At 36.6% G+C, this 22,509-nt stretch overlaps 1 protein-coding gene across 1 annotated transcript; it reads left to right on the forward strand.

Moving 5' to 3' along the window:
• Positions 1-218: 218 nt before the first annotated feature.
• On the forward strand, positions 219-21,966 carry LOC139975251 (DNA polymerase delta subunit 3-like). Its single transcript, XM_071983007.1, has 10 exons — positions 219-266; positions 1,009-1,128; positions 6,041-6,096; positions 7,198-7,343; positions 12,700-12,832; positions 15,838-16,102; positions 16,394-16,739; positions 17,478-17,594; positions 18,571-18,714; positions 19,434-21,966. The coding sequence occupies exons 1-10, from the start codon at positions 234-236 to the stop codon at positions 19,652-19,654; spliced, it is 1,581 nt and encodes a 526-aa protein (XP_071839108.1). The 5' UTR covers positions 219-233; the 3' UTR covers positions 19,655-21,966.
• Positions 21,967-22,509: the final 543 nt, after the last annotated feature.

Below are 22,509 nucleotides of genomic sequence, written 5' to 3' on the forward strand. Positions count from 1 at the left end.
TATGATGTAATTGAATATGGCATTAAAGGGTGTGAAGACTCGCACAAAAAGAAACATCTAATGCCGGTAATCTGACCTAGTTTCGAATGAGGTGTAACAGAAGTGTTAGACACCACCATCGATCCCAGAAAATGCACACACAGCTTGCTACCTTCGGTAATTAGACACTAGTGTACAGTCAGTACATACAGCTGCGGTCAATACCCACATCACAGTGTACAAACGATACAGCGATGGACATCCCAGGTCCAGCTAAAGATAACAAGGTATCACGTTTCATTCAAACTGTCTGCATTTTGTAGCCACAAGCAGAAAACTTCACTTGCAATCAACGGAAAGTTAACTTATTCAGAGCGCGGCACGCAGTTTGGGCGAGTCTTCAATGCCTTTAAACTTCTTGAGTAAGTTCAAGTTTGGGGAACTCTCATGTCATCACATATGTTACGGCGTTTCAAAGGAATTTCTAAGGACGAATATTTCATTTATTGTAGAATATAATTAATCCATGACATATTATTATTCCTGCACACTTACCTCTAGTTTAGCATTAGCTCTGCAGAGCCACAAGCAGGGGCGGGATTTGACGGTGTGAATGGTGGGGTCACAAATATGGGGAGCAGTCTAAGTGGAGGGGTCACCCTCCCCTTTTATATTTTTTGGTTTTTTTTTATAAAGCCCATATGATGTGGTGCAATATTTATATGTTATCTCATATCTGCCAGTACTAGTTGTGTATTTGAAATGTAATTATGCTATCTGCATAAAAGTGTTGCCAGATTTATGAAGCGACGTAAAAGTAACAAATGGATTTATATAAGAATCGTCGCAATGTGTCGATCTTGTTCATGGCCAGTGCAAAGACATTATGAATAAGTATAAAAGTATCGCAGAGATGTCAGTATTACTGTGGAATAACCAACCAAATTACCTATACGTATTCTACTTAAACTATGTATTATAATTTTCCAGTCTCATTTATAAGCGATATTTTCTTTTCTTTCCGTCTAGCTACAATCTTTGCATGAACTTGCGCCACAGTATGTCACTTCCGGTATCAGTAAAAGCAAGATGGCGGGAGATATGATCCTAGACAACATCGAGGAATTTCTTTTTGACGAAGATCGTGTGGTGAGAGAAACATGTATCAAAGGATGTATTAGCACCTTGAAAACAACCCATATCATCTACGTTGCAGTATTAAACAAATTAAATCAATTCATAAGCCAATCTCTAATTTGATATATAGCATAAATTACTGCGCCACGACAAAGAGTGGAGCATAGCACAGAAGTGTGGAGCATAGCCTAGCCTAAGTTAGGCCTACTGGACAGTGTACTAATAGTAATACTATTACGCGCTTATTAGGAATAAGGTGTTATTCGCCCCTGCAACCGGACGACTGCCCGGCGATTAAGATGGAGTGCCCACACTTTCATTCTGCTGACGCGCGAACACGAAAAGGCATTATATATCTTGTTCCCGGCAGCCATATGAATAAGGAGTAATTGGACTAACAGTTGCACTAGGAGTCGTAGTGTATTAGGAGTACAGCTGTTAGCTCAGTGGTTAACACAGGGCTGTGTCTTCCAATCATAAGGTCCCCGGTTCGAAGATTAATGTCTGTCGTCCAATTACAGAGTTGTTGACAATTGACAATTCATAATCATGGACGTTAATAATGAATGTAAGAGACTGACTTCGGTCAGCTTGTGGCTTTGATAAGTCAATGAGGCTTCTTTGCGAGTTCCTGCTTACAGGAGGATCTAAATGAATACTAGATTCCCCCGGCTGCCAAACCAATTTGAATAAGAAAACCTAACATGTTATTAACGTGGCAGTGGGACAAATAAAACATACAGCCCTCGTTATTAGTCTGGTTGCCGGTGAATAACACAACCTGTTTCCTGATTTCCCAGGCAGCTGTAGGGGATGAATAACGCAAGCACTTGTAGCACAAATTGGTTCAACTATAGATGCAGGGCCACTTGACAATGCACCCTAGCATCTGGAAGCCCAAATGTGGTTGCATTGGTAATGGGTGCATTTTCATCTCAGGTGTGAATCTGTGTGTTAAGCAGGCCTGTAAAAAGAGGGCAAAACGGGAAGCTCATTGCCGGGAAATCTTGAAAACTCGCAGGAAATCTCACACGCAGCAAAAAAAAAAGAAGAAAAACGGTTAGAGAAAGAGCCAAAGAGGAAATAAAATTTAAAAAAATTATAAATAAAAAATCAGAAACGCTAACTTTAGTGTCTGGGTGTCTTTATTTCTCACTTGAAATGACCCAAAATAGCATCATAATTATTTAATACACTTAAAGGCATCGCCGCCGCAAGCCCGCTGAATCTCTCAAGCCAATGTTGGAAAACCTTGTTCAATTTCCCGCGAACACACTGCCGATTTCCCGTCGGTGTTCGCGCAGTACCTGGGAATTTTCCCAGGTACTGTACATTGCCAAACAACTGTGAGCGCTTCCCCTGTCTAACACCTGTTGGTTAATCTTTTTTCTTTTTTTTGGCACGTTTCCAAGGAACGTTTTATGTAGTACACGAGGCACAGCCCATACGTTGATACACGCATATCATGATATCAAGGCCCCTATAGCCATTGCCATCTTTATTATGAAAGTGAACCTTGTAATAACTTATGTTTTAGGCCACTTGGCATGATTAACTAAATGCTAAATATTGTTTCCATGTTCTTGTAGAAAACGTCAACTTCGCAAAATACAGTTAGTTGTGTTTTTGTAGTTACGTGAGATCCGTAACCGACAAGGTGGTTAGGCTATTTGATATGCACTTAACTATGGTAGGATATTATTTTTTCCGTATTTTTGGAAATTCTAGAAAATACTTTCTTTTTCCCCGCTTAACACCAGATGTGGTCTTACGGTTTATTCATAAATGGGTGTACTAGAGCCTTGTTTACATGACATTAGTTGCATTTAAGACGATATGCCAGTTTCGCGTGAATTTTTCGAAAGTGTTTTGCTCGATCTTTCGTAAAATTTGAAAGGTGTACCAACTTACTTTTCGTACACAATTGGTAATTTCTCTACTGATTTTCAGAGTTTTTATCTCCATACAGTCAAGTATATACGCTGTGTATTGAGTATAAACTAATCGAGAATGCAACTTATGCAAGAAAACAATGCGGGGATTTCCAGCAGACAAATTTTTTCTTTGCGGGATTACTGAGTCAGTTGAAGGGAATCCCGCACCTTAGAGGGAACACTGAGCTGAAGTCAAATTCATACGACAGAAAACGTTTACTTTCTAACATACAATATAAATTTTTTAAAATGTGGAATGGCAATATTGTTGTTCAAAACATTTCCCGCCAGGCTAATTTTTTACAGCAACCTTCCCGCGCTGTACCGTGGGTGTCAGTGTGACATTGACATTGCCCTTGTGAGTGGTTTGGGGACACATCATTACTCGTTATATTGTGACAAAGATTGCGCGCACGCAGAACTTTTCGTAGGTAGTGTGATGCAATGATTGTCAACATGTGATTGTCATTTTAAAAAGTTTCGATATTATTTGTACGTGAATGAGAGTGAAGTGAGGAGTGTTTTTTTTCTCGTGCGCTTTGAAAAATTGATAGGGGTAGTCGGGTAGGCCCACAAGTCAACAAAAATACAAAATGGCTTCGTTTATTTAGTCTTTATCAGAAATATTTGAAGAAGTGTAAAGTCTGCTCAGTTTGATCGATCCAACACAATATAATAATAAAGGCTTACTGGGCGTCCTCTTTGAAGGAATTTTATTTCATTTGTTCTATTTTTATCGTGAACCATATCCAATTTATCTCTCTGCTCCAAGCCATGCGGCACACTGTACATAAAAACTGATGGGATCCATCGCGCACTCCATTGCTAAAATACACGTGCTCGCTCCAGCTCCACTGATGTGTAGAGATCAGTGGCTCACTTGCATCTCATGTAACTTTACGATGTTTGTTTACATTACATATTAATAATTGATGTGGTACAATGTGACAGCTGGGTTATAGATGTATAATAAATTATTATCAGACTGGAGTGATTGCTTGAGATGAGACTACTTTGAGTTTTGTCAAGGTAAGAACTCAAGAAACTGACACACTAAACCAGTTTGTTATAAAAATTATATTTATTACCTTTTTAAGTTCAAATTAGCACTGGTCTCAACGATTGCAAGTTGTTTTAAATCGCCAAAAAGGTGCACCAAATGGCGCCAATTGCATCCTCATATTTCAAAAATCTGTACCTTGTGAGGCGGGCACATCCCCCCTCACACACCCCCCTGCGCCGCTACCATATGGTTCGAGGGAAAATATTCCTTCCTTGCAGGGAAAAAAACATTTTTTACAGCCCTGGTGTTAAGTCCCAGCTTCAAGCTTCTATTCCAGAAAATTATTCTGAAATTTCCCCCACAAGTACTAGTGGTTCTTATTATATATTAAGTACACATGGGGAACGTACGTATACAGCCTACCATGCCCAGTTGGTACGTACATATTGCGTTGCACATAATACACACTCAAACCATAGTTCAAAAACCGTTCTTCGAAATCGCTGAAATAAAATTCACGGGTCTACTTTACAGTAAAAGGAAGCATTAAAAGTACACATGGGGAACGTACGTATACAGCCTACCATGCCCAGTTGGTACGTACATATTGCGTTGCACATAATACACACTCAAACCATAGTTCAAAAACCGTTCTTCGAAATCGCTGAAATAAAATTCACGGGTCTACTTTACAGTAAAAGGAAGCATTAAAAGTATTTTGAACACCGAAAGATGAAACTTGGCGGTATCAATGTCAGAGCAGTAGTAGCGTAAAGCTTAGGCTTCACAGAACTGTGCGATTAGTGTAAATGTTAGAGTAGCCTACTGTACATGCTGGACAGCGCGATGTATAAACTACGAAGAGTCTGCTGTTCAAACTTACCTTCTGTTACACAAAAATCGCAAAATCACCGATGCACTACATATATGACGACTCAACAATTTTTTTAGAACATATAATTTATAAGAAATTTCACTGAAACTTAAGGAAGAAATTAATCTGTATTCAAACATGTTCTTTGTTGTGATTACTGTAGGAACTGTATGGAGCATGGGTTGTGCCGCAATATGCATTTGCAAAGATGACGACATGTTCTCTACTACTGTAATGAGAGTTTGGCTGGGCACTGGGTGCAGTTTCACAAAAATTCTGTGTAACTGTTGCAAGAATGCTGTACTTCCTTGGTCAGATCCAATCTGTGCTTAAAATAGGAAGCATAAATTCATCCAAACATTACCTTAACTATTTTGAGGATGATGAAGTACTTTAGACATAATTGGGTCCCGTCTTGTTCACTTCACATACATTGATAGATGACAATGGCAAGTAGCCTATAACAAAATAACAAAATCTGGGCTTCGTACATTCCCTACAGGTTGCTTCTGAATATTAGCATTTTGGTGAAAGGCACTTACTACTTATAGGCATAATCATATGTTGGTAATGGAAAGCCCTTCTCATTGAGCATGGATAATATACCTTGTTTTTCTTGGATCCCTTACAAAGGTTTCTTATCAGTAACATTTTGTTGCATGTCTCAAATAATTGTAAGTAAAAAATTTCTAATATATACACTGAAAATTATAGCAAGTTATTATTTTAGTTGGTCAACCTCTCTGAGATAATAGCAATCAGTGTTCTTTTCCATTTGCATCTTGTAGTAATGGGCCCCTCCCTCCCCCCTCCCACTCATTCCATACCATGGATCATTCCAGGTAATAACTGAAGGCTTGGTTGGGTTATAGTTAACTCAACGATAGGAGTATAGTAGCTGTGTAGAACTTTGAGTAGCATTATCTTCTTTGCATTTACCTTGTTATGTTCCATTGGCATTTTATGATAAGTTACTTCTCAGAACAAGCAAAGTTTGTGACACAGGTTACATTGTAATTGAATGTGTTATGATTGTTATCTGATTACAAATGTGAGTAATGAATAAATGCTTTCCTTTGTATAAAATATTAGTTATTTTATTCTTTGCTGCAGGTTTCTTACAAATGGCTCAGTAGAACTTTATCATTGCATGTGAATCAAGCAAAGAGGTAAAGTAATTATCAAGTTCTGTTAGATATTTATGTTTGTTGAGATGTGAAAATATGATGTTTTCAGACATTCTAATTTGTTTGTAACAAAGATTCATACTACTTGGTTTTACAGAACCAAAGATAAGATTATTAATAAATAAGAAGCAATAGACATAAATGATTCCAATGAGCTAATTATCACAATGTGCCTTTTTGCAGAAGCTGTGTGTAATTTGTGTACGATTAGTTCCTCTTGCATGTTCTTCTTTAACATCAGCAGGTTTATCAAGGAAACTAATTAATGTGACAGGTGTGATTCATATCAAGTTTGTGTTAATGCTAAAGTTCCATTTGGCAATCCATGGAGGGAGAGAGAGATTCAGTGAAAAGTTTAACAAATTTATGAATGTAGTATTAGTTCTCTGTAACATTTAGCTTCATATAGGAATGTATTATTAGTTCTCTGTCTCATTTGGCTTCATATAGGAATGTATTATTAGTTCTCTGTCTCATTTGGCTTCATATAGCTTCATATAGGAATGTATTATTAGTTCTCTGTCTCATTTGGCTTAATATAGGAATGTATTATTAGTTCTCTGTCTCATTTGGCTTCATGTAGGAATGTAGTATTAATTCTCTGTCTCATTTGGCTTCATATTGGAATGTAGTATTAGTTCTCTGTCTCATTTGGCTTCATATAGGAATGTAGTATTAGTTCTCTGTAACATTTAGCTTCATATAGGAATGTAGTATTAGTTCTCTGTCTTTGTCCTTCTCATGTTTATTCCCTACCCCCCTTCCCTTAATCCTCTCTTTGTCCCTCCACTGTTTATCTCCTACCTCTCCTCTTACCCTGTTGGTTTCTTTCTTTCTCCTCTCCATCCCTTGTCTACTAATCCCATTACATCTATCTCTTTTTGTTCACCATACTCATTAACCTGTCTTTATTCTGTGTGTGTTTTTGTCCCTTCCGTTACTGTTACTTGTCATTCAGCCTTTGAAGAAGATCCTGCTAGGATCGTAACGTCAGGCCAACATACTTTTACACATTCTCCTACACAGGCTCTCTAGATAGTGGATAAGCAGTTTGCTAACAGTTTTATTTTATTTTGCTTACAGCAAGTTGGCAGAGTTTGCAGAAAATTGGCGAGAGAAGAAAGAATCCAACCCAATCACTCTAACTTTCTTCATCTCTGGAACCCAAGAGACAAAATCAGGCAATGAGTTAAACAAAGTAGCAATTGTCAAAGAAGAAGATTTGGAAAGTGAGTTGAGAACATCTCTTACACAGTGACATTTCAATCAGTGTCTAGACTGTGTATCAGTTGAGAACATTTCTTGCACAGTGACGTTTCAATCAGTGTCTAGACTGTATATCTGATGTTTGTTGAAAGGCAACTACTGTATCATCATCATCAAATTTACAGTTAATATGGTTGATGCTATCTGGATTGAAGAAATTAAACATATATTAATGTAAAGAGTAACAGCATTATGCAGATAACAATGATGGTGAAGATGCTCAGGGCTGTCAACTGAGAATATTATCTGCTGGACATAGCATTTCAAGATGACATGTATAATAGACACATTGGTCCACAAATATGAGTAGCAATTTTTGTTGACAAATCTTAATAATCTTAATAGAATACCATGGTAGAGGGTTAGATTATCATGATAGAGGGTTAGATAATCATTATAGAGGATTAGATTATCAAGATAGAGGGTTAGATTATCATGATAGAGGGTTAGATTATCATGATAGAGGGTTAGATTGGCATGATAGAGGGTTAGATTATCGTGATAGAGGGTTAGATATTAATGATAGAGGGTTAGATTATCATGATAGAGGGTTAGATTATCATGATAGAGGGTTAGATAATCATTATAGAGGGTTAGATTATCATGATAGAGGGTTAGATTATCATGATAGAGGATTAGATTATCATGATAGAGGGTTAGATATTCATTATAGAGGATTAGATTATCAAGATAGAGGGTTAGATTATCATGATAGAGGGATAGATTATCATGATAAAAGGTTAGATTATCATGATAGAGGGATAGATTATCATGATAGAGGGTGAGATTATCATGATAGAGGGTTAGATAATCATTATAGAGGGTTAGATTATCATGATAGAGGGTTAGATTATCATGATAGAGGATTAGATTATCATGATAGAGGGTTAGATAATCATGATAGAGGATTAGATTATCAAGATAGAGGGTTAGATTATCATGATAGAGGGATAGATTATCATGATAGAGTGATAGATTATCATGATAGAGGGTTAGATTATCATGATAGAGGGATAGATTATCATCAGAGGGTGAGATTATCATGATAGAGTGTTAGATAATCATTATAGAGGGTGAGATTATCATGATAGAGGGTAAGATTATCATGAGAGAGGGTTAGATTATCATGATAGAGGGTTAGATAATCATTATAGAGGATTAGATTATCAAGATAGAGGGTTAGATTATCATGATAGAGGGTTAGATTATCATGATAGAGGGATAGATTATCATGATAGAGGGTTAGATTATCATGATAGAGGGTTAGATAATCATTATAGAGGGTGAGATTGTCATGATAGAGGGTTAGATTATCATGATAGAGGATTAGATTATCATGATAGAGGGTTAGATAATCATTATAGAGGATTAGATTATCAAGATAGAGGGTTAGATTATCATTATAGAGGATTAGATTATCAAGATAGAGGGATAGATTATCATGATAGAGGGTTAGATTATCATGATAGTGGGTTAAATTATCATGATAGAGGGTTAGATAATCATTATAGAGGATTAGATTATCAAGATAGAGGGTAAGATTATCATGATAGAGGGACAGATTATCATGATAGAGGGTTAGATTATCATGATAGAGGGTTAGATTATCATGATAGAGGGTTAGATAATCACTATAGAGGGTTAGATTATCAAGATAGAGGGTTAGATTATCATGATAGAGGGTTAGATTATCATGATAGAGGGTTAGATTATCATGATAGAGGGTTAGATTATCATGACAGAGGGTTAGATAATCATTAAAGAGGGTGAGATTGTCATGATAGAGGGTTAGATTATCATTATAGAGGATTAGATTATCATGATAGAGGGTTAGATAATCATTATAGAGGATTAGATTATCAAGATAGAGGGTTAGATTATCATTATAGAGGATTAGATTATCAAGATAGAGGGTTAGATTATCATGATAGAGGGATAGATTATCATGATAGAGGGTTAGATTATCATGATAGTGGGTTAAATTATCTTGATAGAGGGTTAGATAATCATTATAGAGGATTAGATTATCAAGATAGAGGGTTAGATTATCATGATAGAGGGACAGATTATCATGATAGAGGGTTAGATTATCATGATAAAGGGTTAGATTATCATGATAGAGGGTTAGATAATCACTATAGAGGGTGAGATTATCATGATAGAGGGTTAGATTATCATGATAGAGGGTTAGATTATCGTGATAGAGGGTTAGATTATCAAGATAGAGGGTTAGATTATCATGATAGAGGGATAGATTATCATGATAGAGTGATAGATTATCATGATAGAGGGTTAGATTATCATGATAGAGGGATAGATTATCATCAGAGGGTGAGATTATCATGATAGAGTGTTAGATAATCATTATAGAGGGTGAGATTATCATGATAGAGGGTAAGATTATCATGAGAGAGGGTTAGATTATCATGATAGAGGGTTAGATAATCATTATAGAGGATTAGATTATCAAGATAGAGGGTTAGATTATCATGATAGAGGGTTAGATTATCATGATAGAGGGATAGATTATCATGATAGAGGGTTAGATTATCATGATAGAGGGTTAGATAATCATTATAGAGGGTGAGATTGTCATGATAGAGGGTTAGATTATCATGATAGAGGATTAGATTATCATGATAGAGGGTTAGATAATCATTATAGAGGATTAGATTATCAAGATAGAGGGTTAGATTATCATTATAGAGGATTAGATTATCAAGATAGAGGGATAGATTATCATGATAGAGGGTTAGATTATCATGATAGTGGGTTAAATTATCATGATAGAGGGTTAGATAATCATTATAGAGGATTAGATTATCAAGATAGAGGGTAAGATTATCATGATAGAGGGACAGATTATCATGATAGAGGGTTAGATTATCATGATAGAGGGTTAGATTATCATGATAGAGGGTTAGATAATCACTATAGAGGGTGAGATTATCATGATAGAGGGTTAGATTATCAAGATAGAGGGTTAGATTATCATGATAGAGGGTTAGATTATCATGATAGAGGGATAGATTATCATGATAGAGGGTTAGATTATCATGACAGAGGGTTAGATAATCATTAAAGAGGGTGAGATTGTCATGATAGAGGGTTAGATTATCATTATAGAGGATTAGATTATCAAGATAGAGGGATAGATTATCATTATAGAGGATTAGATTATCAAGATAGAGGGTTAGATTATCATGATAGAGGGATAGATTATCATGATAGAGGGTTAGATTATCATGATAGTGGGTTAAATTATCTTGATAGAGGGTTAGATAATCATTATAGAGGATTAGATTATCAAGATAGAGGGTTAGATTATCATGATAGAGGGACAGATTATCATGATAGAGGGTTAGATTATCATGATAAAGGGTTAGATTATCATGATAGAGGGTTAGATAATCACTATAGAGGGTGAGATTATCATGATAGAGGGTTAGATTATCATGATAGAGGGTTAGATTATCGTGATAGAGGGTTAGATTGCCATGATAGAGGGTTAGATTATCGTGATAGAGGGATAGATTATCATGATAGAGGGTTAGATTATCATGATAGAGGGTTAGATAATCATTATAGAGGGTGAGATTGTCATGATAGAGGATTAGATTATCATGATAGAGGGTTAGATTATCATGATAGAGGGTTAGATTGCCATGATAGAGGGTTAGATTATCTTGATAGAGGGTTAGATTATCATGATAGAGGGTTAGATTATCATGATAGAGGGTTAGATTATCATGATAGAGGGTTAGATAATCATTATAGAGGGTTAGATTATCATGATAGAGGGTTAGATTATCATGATAGAGGATTAGATTATCATGATAGAGGGTTAGATAATCATTAAAGAGGATTAGATTATCAAGATAGAGGGTTAGATTATCATGATAGAGGGATAGATTATCATGATAGAGTGATAGATTATCATGATAGAGGGTTAGATTATCATGATAGAGGGATAGATTATCATGATAGAGGGTTAGATTATCATGATAGAGTGTTAGATAATCATTATAGAGGGTGAGATTATCATGATAGAGGGTTAGATTATCATGATAGAGGGTTAGATTATCATGATAGAGGGTTAGATAATCATTATAGAGGATTAGATTATCAAGATAGAGGGTTAGATTATCATGATAGAGGGATAGATTATCATGATAGAGGGTTAGATTATCATGATAGAGGGTTAGATTATCATGATAGAGGATTAGATTATCAAGATAGAGGGTTAGATTATCATGATAGAGGGTTAGATTATCATGATAGAGGGTTAGATTATCATGATAGAGGGTTAGATAATCATTATAGAGGGTGAGATTGTCATGATAGAGGGTTAGATTATCATGATAGAGGATTAGATTATCATGATAGAGGGTTAGATAATCATTATAGAGGGTTAGATTATCAAGATAGAGGGTTAGATTATCATGATAGAGGGATAGATTATCATGATAGAGGGTTAGATTATCATGATAGTGGGTTAAATTATCATGATAGAGGGTTAGATAATCATTATAGAGGATTAGATTATCAAGATAGAGGGTTAGATTATCATGATAGAGGGACAGATTATCATGATAGAGGGTTAGATTATCATGATACAGGGTTAGATTATCATTTATCATGAAAGAGGGTTAGATAACCACTATAGAGGGTGAGATTATCATGATAGAGGGTTAGATTATCATGATAGAGGGTTAGATTATCGTGATAGAGGGTTAGATTGCCATGATAGAGGGTTAGATTATCATGATAGAGGGTTAGATAATCATTATAGAGGGTGAGATTATCATGATAGAGGGTTAGATTATCATGATAGAGGGTTAGATTATCGTGATAGAGGGTTAGATTGCCATGATAGAGGGTTAGATTATCGTGATAGAGGGTTAGATATTCATGATAGAGGGTTAGATTATCATGATAGAGGATTAGATTATCATGATAGAGGGTTAGATTATCGTGATAGAGGGTTAGATTGCCATGATAGAGGGTTAGATTATCGTAATAGAGGGTTAGATATTCATGATAGAGGGTTAGATTATCATGATAGAGGGTTAGATTATCATGATAGAGGGTTAGATTATCATGATAGAGGGTTACATTATCATGATAGAAGGTTAGATTATCATGATAGGGGGTTAGATTGCCATGATAGAGTTTAATTGTCATTGTTACAACACCATGCGGTAAATTACTTGAGGGAGGAACGGTTGTTCGCACCACTGCTACATAAAAGTACAAAGTTCCTTGTACTCTACTGTAAGTCTAATGATTTGTACCAATATTTCCTCTCCCTTGTCTAAGATGTGAAGAAATCTCTGAAGAAGACTCTCTGTGAGCATATATACAGCATTCAAAAGTCTACTTTGAAAGACACAGCTGCATTATACCAGACAGACTTTGACATTACTAAACAAAATTTGTCAGAGTGTAACAAGTAAGTCATTGCTAGCAATTCTATCCTACCATTACTGTAGTTAGTGATAATTATTGGCAGTAAGTTTAAATCCTGTGTGTGCATGTTTGTATGTCTGTCGGTTTCTTAGTATTGATTTACATACTTTCAACAATGTTAGAGCTAGAAGCCTGTAAAGCATTGTGGCAGTTAGATGTGTTACAAACAGACTGGCATAGGCTTTTCTTACCCAAGGTGACTTTTAACACCTCCTTGGTACAGTGATGTAGTATACTTATGCTGATCATTGTCATCTTTTCTCACCATCATTTACATTTTCGTTCTTCTTTTTGTAGAAGTTTATATGAAATTTACAGTGTTATGAGAAGAGCAGCTGATACATGGGAATGCTTCACTGTTGATATGGAAGATCAACTTCAACAATGAATTCTTTCCTATAATTTGTCTTGATGTGATTGAATTTGAGGATGTTCACTTTGCTTGAAATCGCTTTACCTCACTCATTCTCATCAAGGGCGTAGGAAGCTGGGGGCTGGGGGGGGCGCCATGGGGGGTGGAAATATCATTCCGCCCCACCGCTTCGCAAGTCAGAAAACCCCTTTTTCATTTCCAAATGAGAAAAAAATCTCATTTGGAGCACCAAATTGCATCTAAGGCCAGGTGAAAATGCAAAATTATTTACAAAATGGAGTGGGTGTTCGAAATGTGCTATATTGCACCAAATTGCATCTGAGGCCACCTGGAAATGCAGACCCCTCCCCCAGGTCGGCCATCAGTCTTCAGCCCCCCCACTCAAAAGTACCTTCCTACGCCACTGATTCTCATCATATAATTTGTAGGGTGACCTGGTCCTAATTTAATGTCCAATCCATCCCAGACCACTGCCCTTTTCATTCTAATAACTGTAGGGTGACCTGGTCCTTGTTTAATGTCCAATCCATCCCAGACTACTGCCCTTTTCATTCTAATAATTTTAGGGTGACCTGGTCCTTGTTTAATGTCCAATCCATCCCAGACCACTGCCCTTTTCATTCTAATAATTTTCGGGTGACCTGGTCCTTGTTTAATGCCCAATCCATCCCAGGATACTGCCCTTTTCATTCTAATAACTGTAGGGTGACCTGGTCCTTGTTTAATGTCCAATCCATCCCAGACTACTGCCCTTTTCATTCTAATAATTTTAGGGTGACCTGGTCCTTGTTTAATGCCCAATCCATCCCAGGATACTGCCCTTTTCATTCTAATAATTTTAGGGTGACCTGGTCCTTGTTTAATGCCCAATCCATCCCAGGATACTGCCCTTTACATTCTAATAATTTTCGGGTGACCTGGTCCTTGTTTAATGCCCAATCCATCCCAGGATACTGCCCTTTTCATTCTAATAACTGTAGGGTGACCTGGTCCTTGTTTAATGTCCAATCCATCCCAGACCACTGCCCTTTTCATTCTAATAATTTTAGGGTGACCTGGTCCTTGTTTAATGCCCAATCCATCCCAGGATACTGCCCTTTTCATTCTAATAACTGTAGGGTGACCTGGTCCTTGTTTAATGTCCAATCCATCCCAGACCACTGCCCTTTTCATTCTAATAATTGTAGGGTGACCTGGTCCTAATTTAATGTCCAATCCATCCCAGACTACTGCCCTTTTCATTCTAATAACTGTAGGGTGACCTGGTCCTTGTTTAATGTCCAATCCATCCCAGACCACTGCCCTTTTCATTCTAATAATTTGTAGAGTGACCTGGTCCTTGTTTGATGTCCAGTCCATCCCAGACTACTGCCTTTTTCATTCTAATAGTTGTAACTGGCAAATTTCTATCTTCGGATATGCTAGAACTTGTATCTGTTCAAACACAAAATTCTTTTGACATCTTGTACTGTTCTTCTAATAGGTATACTTTTTCAATTTAGGTGGTTTTATAGGCCGTAATTCTCCCTGTAGTTTATGTACTGCCATATCCATATTCTATATGTGTGTACCTGTTGTATTTTCATTAGTTAGTTGTTTAGTATCTTGCAAATTCCCTTTTTGGGTTAGGATGCATCTGACCTGGGCAAACAAGTCTCACTTAGAACTCCAGCAAGGCAACACCATAGCCAGAAGTACACAGACCATTGCAGTTCACTCTAAGGTTGGACAGGATCAAGGGCGATAACAGAGGAAGGAGCTGGTACCTAATTGGTCTAGACAGCACTAGTCTCCATATCTGCAAAGGAAGGTGGTCTCCACCATGTAGAGGGGTTTGAGTAGCATACATCCTACCTTGCAGGCCCCCTGTTATTGTAGCAGGGCTGCTCAGTGCATAAATTATGAGGAGGCAGGCTAGTGAATCAGAAAAATACTTTTCCCAAAGCTTACTTTGTTTTGGTTTTTAAAGATAAAATGATAAAATTACCTGTCTACTGTTATACTGCCATCTTGTCAAGGATGTAATGTAGCTTCTGACATCCCTTGACCAGACTGGACTTGTGACCATCTTCAGAGGAGAGTCCTTACGAGAACACATCAATCAAGACAATGATAGAAAGAAGGTTCTCATACCACTAATCATACCATGTACTGTAGTACATGCCACCCAGACATGGTCATGATACCAGCTTGTCTTAAGAAGTCTGAATTTTACACCATTGTGCAGTTTCATATTTCATGTTAATGGATAGTAGTATGGTCCACAGGTACTAGTTGGTATATTCATAATGTATTTTATCTTGCTCAATAGAAATGTGTCTAATATGCTATTGCAAGTTACACATTGTAGATCATTGGACATCACATGTACATTTATTTGGTATTGGTTCGGGTTCATGTACTCATACTTACTCTAGCTTGTTCACAATTGATCACACTTGCAATGAAATTTGTAAGCTTGGGAACATTTTGGAGTGGTTGACCCTGGCATTTGGGCCCCAACTAAAGTGTGAGACATCTTTGCTACCTACTTATGCCACCCTGTTACTACCTTCATTGGAAAAATGGTTGTACCCTTTAATGTTGATAATTATGTGCATTGTGTTACTTTTCAGGTATTCAGCAATTACTTGCAAAGCTGCCAAGGCTGGACCATCAGCTTCTTCATCTGTTATTCAAACCAGCCCTGTCCCAAATGGACAAGTCAGTCACCATAATGAATCTAAAAAAGACAAATCCCCTCCTAAAGTTGGATCATCTTCCAATGACAAACGGAAGAAGCCAGGACTGGCTGCATTCATGACTAAATCAAAAACAGAAGCAAAATCAAAGGTCAAATCAGAAGTAAATGAGATTCCAAAAGAGACAACAGCCAAAAAGGTAACAAACAGTTGTGATATATTACTACTTGTTGTTAGAAAAGAAATGATACAATGTGGGGCAAAACTGTCTTCAAATGATATTTCCATTTAATATAAGAACATGCTTAATTTATGTATAAAACTAAGCATCAAATAATGACACTGAAATGGTTGGTAGGTTTGGTGCAAAGAACGTTTCAGGTTTTATATACCATCAAATTATCCCTAGTGTGTATACTTTAATAATAACGGAAAGAATTGAATAAAATGAAGCTCTTCATTTCTTTTATCCATCGCATTATGAATGAAGACGAACAAAGAACCCAAGAAGGGGTCCCTGATGCATGCATTCCACTCAAGTCAAAAGATTGCAAAACCATCTGCAGATCAGGAGAAAAACAAGGAGAAAAACAATGATTTATCTAAATCAAGCAAAGAGAGCATAGATGAAGCCAAGTCAGCAAAGAATGAGCAAACAAAGTCAGTGAAGACAACAGAAAGAAAAACAAGTTCATCAGAAGGAGAGGAGGAGACCAGCCAACCTATGAAAGTCACCCCTGTTAAAAAACAAACAACAAAAACAACTGAAAAGAAGGAAAAACAAACTGTAGAATCTAAGAAGGCAAAAAAAAGGGGCATAACAAAGATTGAACCAGGTAAGTATGGACAGTTGGAGCAGTTTGCATTCATGGTCACTTTGTTGTGAATATCTTATTGAATTTTATGGAAAAATCTTCTGGAAATGAAAAGTAAATACTCATGAGATTTGAAAGAAAACACTTTGCAATGGCCGGAGAGCAGTCAATTCCGTACAAAATTTAAGCAGCTGTGTTTGCCCTGGAATGTATCGTTACCCAGCATGCAAAGACTGATTGTGCTATTAGGAGGTTAAGAAATTGCTGACTGATAGGAAAGCTGGAAGTATAGTAGGTAGCAATACATTCTCTATTGAAATACAACTGCTCTACGGGTAGTTGTTCACCCTACCACTGTGAAGTAGTAAAGATTTCTTACAATTATTACTATGGTGATAACTGTTTCATTTGTGTATCAAGTAAACAATGGCATGTACACTTTCCTTGAATTGCTGTGGGACACTGAGAGATTTTCTTTTTTCCTTCCATGTTTTCTTCTTAAAATTGCTTGAGGATTATCCCATTTACACTTTTAGACTATGTTAGATAAAATCCAAGCAAAACATCTGTAATAGTAAAACCCAAATTTAATTTTTAATTGGTAAATACATAAGGAAAAGGAAGGAGGTGTTAACATGGACATGCATGGAATCATACGGATGCTGTTTAAAGGTACCAGTGAGTTAGGCTTATGCAATAGTAGTGTCCCACTGAAGCACCAAACTTGTTTTATTGTTTTAAACTTTTATTGAAATCAAGATTCTATCAAGGAGAATGGAAGTAAAAGGAGGCGAGTGATTCGAATGGAAGAGAGCAGCAGCAGCGAGGATGAGGAGAGTGATGTTGATATGTTGGAACAAGATGAAGAAGAAATGGGTAAGTAATCATCTCAGAATTTACTTTCATCCTAATGCTTCAAAGTATGTGGTTTATATTAAAGCATTGTAAAAGTTTTACCCAGATATATGTTAACCCACTCTGAATATATCAGGAAACTTGGCTATTCATTGCACGTTTAATTTCTCATACCATAACTCTGTAAATGTGAAGCTTCAATGCTAAATCACTGAGGGCAAACTTTTCAAGTGCTTGTCTATAAAATAATAACGGTCTGAGATTGTCACAGTTGGCTACACTTTCACATTTGCTTGCAATAATATACTCAAAAACTACTCCATAGTCTTTTTTTAACCCATTTCCTGAGGTAGAAGTCAATGGGAGAATAGTCCAGAACATGCAGTGATTTAGGAAAAAGGAGAATGCCTACTAGAATATTAGGTGGTAGTTTCAGGACAGTTTCTCTTTACAGAGAAACTTGCTAGTTTGTACCTCAGATAATGCAACAAAAGAGATAATGTATCATTAAGTTTGTTGCAATCTGTGTTATAAATTAACTTCTTAATTATATGCTGTTAGGTGGACAAAGATGTTTGTTTTACAATATTGATTGTTGGACTTCATCCCCTGAAACTGGAAGAAATTGCATTGTGTTGCAGACTTGCAGTATACCTTCCAGGAAGATTGGTTTTGGTTAATGAATGCATTTCTATATAGTTGCAATGCACTAATGCTATTGAATGTAAGACTTTGTGAACACAGTTTACGTACAAGTACAGTGAAAGGGCCTCAAGTTTCAGTTCTGATGGGAACTTTGTGGTTTGTTGGGTTTAGTTTTCTCACTAAGTTTATAAGTCTCTCTTATCATATATACATTCATGTCTTGGATCATTCTCAATTGGTGTCTGATTTGCTTTCCTCTCTCGACACCAAACTGACATTGTGCTATGCTGCCATGTTCTTCTCAGAGAAGCATGTTCTCATCTGGTTGTGTCAATTGAATTTTCCTTGGCAGATGATACACCGATTCCCCCTACCCCAGAACCAAGAAGTACACAGGGAGAGCGTAACCAATCTTCCCAATCGCAAGAGACTTGTGGGAACAAGAGAAAGAAAGTCTGGAGGAAGAAAAGATACGTTGATAATGAAGGATGCATGGGTAAGTATAATCCAAACTTAACATAGACATAAACTGAACAACATCATCGTCATCTTCATGATGATGATAATCATCGTCGTCGTCGTAATCGTCCTCGTAATCGTCGTCATCATCATCATCGTCATCATATTTTGTGATAGAAAAGCTAATGTTATAAAATTGGGTGAAATATCAGTGTTTGAGCAAACATTGTGTAAGATCAAGCCACTCAAGATTGGATGTTATTCATTGATGCTCATTTCATTCCTTGCTGAAGGCAAATGCCCTTGTGTGATTATCTTTGTGAGATGCCTTAGCTTGTTAAATCTATTTCTATGAAAGTACACAGTGGTTCAACTTAATGACATTTTAAACATGATGCTGCAGAACAGGCTGTTAATCTGTAGAAAGAGATGATTCCATGCTAACATTTTACAACCAAGCATACCTGATCAGTCAGAATGGCTTATTTAGTCACCTTTCATTAAGGTTTAACATCTGAATGTGTTAAAGGGCTGGTATGGTGTAAATTACCCTCATACATTGTGGAACCATAATGATAAATGATTATTTCTGTGGAGTCATGTCAGATGAATATGTAATGTACTATGTCTACATTTTGCAAAGCACTTTGATATCTACACACCATTTGCTTATCATAAAATTGTGACTGTCGTAGAGTTCATGATTATAACTGGATCTTTTGTTCGATGCCTCATATTTGTGTCTCTATTTTCCAGTGACAGAGAAAGTTTTTGAGTATGAATCCGGTGAAGGCAGCGAGACTGAAGAGCAAGCACAACCATCAAAAGAGGAAAATTCTCCATCTGGAGATAAAAAGGAAACTTCATTGAATAGTACTTCATCATCACCTTCCACTGACAAAGGCTCTAAGAAAGGCTCTCCCCCAAGTAGTGGCAGGAAGCAAACAGCTCTCACAAGCTTTTTCAAGAAGATGTAAAGCCCTGTGAAAGCAACTCTGTTTAATACAAATACCTATCTTACTCCAAAAATGACCAACCAGTCTAAAAAATTATCAAGTGACTCAAATGTTATTTATTGTAGTCTAGGACAACATATGAACAATGTCTTTGTAAAATTAACTACAAGGATGGACAAGAATACCAGTTTGAGGTGAATGAAGTTGGTAAGCTATTGAATTAATGATTCATTCATGTTGTGGCTGTTACGATTGTAAAGTAAGTTTGTACCAAAAAAATATATATATATAAGTCATATGTTGGTACTAGCAGAGCACAGTGGCGGACTGGCCACACAGATATTTGGGCAATGCTCGGTGGGCCGGTGGCTCGATTGGACTGTGGGCTGGGGCCCTGGTAAAAATTACAGCCCATTTTCACAGTAGTTAATAGAATACAGACGGGCTGTATATGTAAAATTATATTTTTAACTGTAGGAATCAGCTCATGAATTCACCATGTTAGTTAGTCTGTTAGTTCGTAACAAAAGATCGTGCGATTGGCACCCGTCCGTGCTAATATTTTTACGACAAGATATACGGTGACCAATGCATTCTGACATATACATAGCATTGGCAGAGAATGCAGATTTTATTAATCTGCACCTCATACTCCAGAAAACGAATTAAAAAAAGGTAAAATCTTATTAGATTATTTGGATATCACTCAGTAGCTAAATCCTGAGAGATTATGTATGAATAAAAATGACCCACATACAGTAGGGTGTTTGTACAATGACACAAGAACATCTTGAGGGGTACATGTTGATGTCTGTGGAATAGAGGATCTTGGCCAAACTTGAAACTAATAATATCATTGATGGTGTGGACGCCAGAAGCAGCGAACTGCGTAGGCTCCTACTCTCGTAGACATGACATGTGCTCGTGTTATTGAACATATGTTTTAGTGGATTTTTATTTAGGTTTTTTTCAAGCGAGTTGTCACAAAATGCTTGAAAAACTAAATTAAATCCAGTCTAAAACATATATATTTTTGTTTATTTTTTTTTTTCAGTTTAATCAAGTGTTGCTTCTGGCAAATTATTTTGGGTCTTTTTGAAAGGATTATTGTAACCTACAAAATTGAGAAATATAGAACCATTTTGCATCTAGGCATTTTAACTTCAAAAAATCTCAATGGGGAGGGGAACAATTAGACCCCTTCCCCAATAATGAATAATGGGCTGGTCTTGGTGAAAAATGCCCGGGCCGGTTTTAAGACCCAGTCCGCCCCTGACAGAGAGGATAAAGGATACCCCTTCACATGCCCTTTTCCCTTCTCCATCTCGAAGTGTCATTTGGTCCTACTATGTGCATTATCTAAAGTCCTTGTTACCTGCTTTCGTGATTAGATTTGCCCAGATAAGCAAGGGGATAGAGGACACACCCACATTCATTCTCCTCTTTACCCCTCCCCATCACCAAGTAAATGTCCTTTTTCATTGCACAAAGTCTTGCCTTGTGCCCTTGTTTTTGTCTTTGGTTAGCCAATGATATATTACAGTTCACTAGCATATCTTAAGTTCAGTACAAGTAGAGGTCTCATTGCATTTTTGTTATATTTGATAAGAATTCAATGGTTTTGGCATTCTTGTACAGTTTTAACATTTGTACCCCTTCCTCAGTGTTGTGTGCCTCTCCCATCTTATATTCTATAACAGAATATTTTGTACCATAGATCTGGTTTGAATTTAGCAATTAAGGTAGGCAAGTGCACTACCTTCATTTCACAGAAGTTATCATTTATGTGTATTACAAACATTGATTTGCTTGGTTGGAGAAAGTATTTCAAGGTATTTCAGAGGTTCAGTCTCAGTTTTCAAGTCAGACATCTGTGTTAATAAAAATACTATTGGTGTGGCCACAAGGCAGATTTTTAATTTCTTGCCTGTCAGTTATAAATAAGCAGTTTTGAAGAGTGAGAATTAAATATGTTTGTTCACTCTCTAGTTTCATTGAACTACAGAACCATGGTACACACACAAAATCTAACTAAGAAGAAGTCTGGTATAACTCATGGGATTGCAGTTTGACTGTATTATGACCATATATTCTCAGCTAGATCTTTTATGACAGAAACTAAATGTGTATAAATATCTGTTAATGTGAAATAGGCAAGACAAAATATTGTAAGCACCAACAGCTCCTTGAATTAATTCATTATTGTCTTTAGCATTCCTGATTTACAGGAGGTTAATGGTGTTTGAAATACAGGGATGTAATGTTTTAATGCTTCGTACTTCTCATTCTGTTCAGTTCAACCTAGTGATTTAAATATACTGCCCTCTACTATTCCCAACTTTGCATCACAATTTGTTGTTGTCAAGGTTACTATTATGGTTTTTGTTAATTTCTATAATCTTTTGAAACTTTATTGGAGGTATTTTTTTCCCTCACACTTGGGTTTTCTTTGGATTTCAACATTTTTGCCTCTAATGGATGTAAAATGTGTAGAATGCTCCTTTTGAAGTTTTAGCAATATTCCATCCAAATTTTAGCCTGTTGAAAATTGTATATCCTCCATGTTATTCCTAAGATTGCAAAGAATGATGTAGTTTAGTGATGACAAATGAGTGGCAATTGAGTAACATGAATGACCATTACTTTATCCTTTTATAGTGGGAACAGTTTATTATTACTTCAGCTCATCTGTTCATGCCAAGTTATAAATGTTTCACAATGAGATTCAATGATATTCTCACCATGAACCAAGGGCTGTTATGTCCAGTAACTAGTAAAATAAGGGCATGAGTGTGTGTGAGACACCTTGTTGTACACACGATATCTCAAAAAGGGAAGCCTGGATAAATCTAATATTTCGTGTTGGAGTACCATTT

This window comes from Apostichopus japonicus, chromosome 10, assembly GCF_037975245.1.
Source record: "Apostichopus japonicus isolate 1M-3 chromosome 10, ASM3797524v1, whole genome shotgun sequence".
NCBI lineage: Eukaryota > Metazoa > Echinodermata > Holothuroidea > Aspidochirotida > Stichopodidae > Apostichopus > Apostichopus japonicus.

Coding starts and splice junctions, on each gene's coding strand:
- LOC139975251 (XM_071983007.1), top strand. CDS start 234: ATGGACATCCCAGGTCCAGCTAAAGATAACAAG. Junction 12,833..15,837: donor AATTTGTCAGAGTGTAACAA/GTAAGTCATTGC, acceptor GTTACTTTTCAG/GTATTCAGCAATTACTTGCA. Junction 16,740..17,477: donor CATAACAAAGATTGAACCAG/GTAAGTATGGAC, acceptor ATTGAAATCAAG/ATTCTATCAAGGAGAATGGA.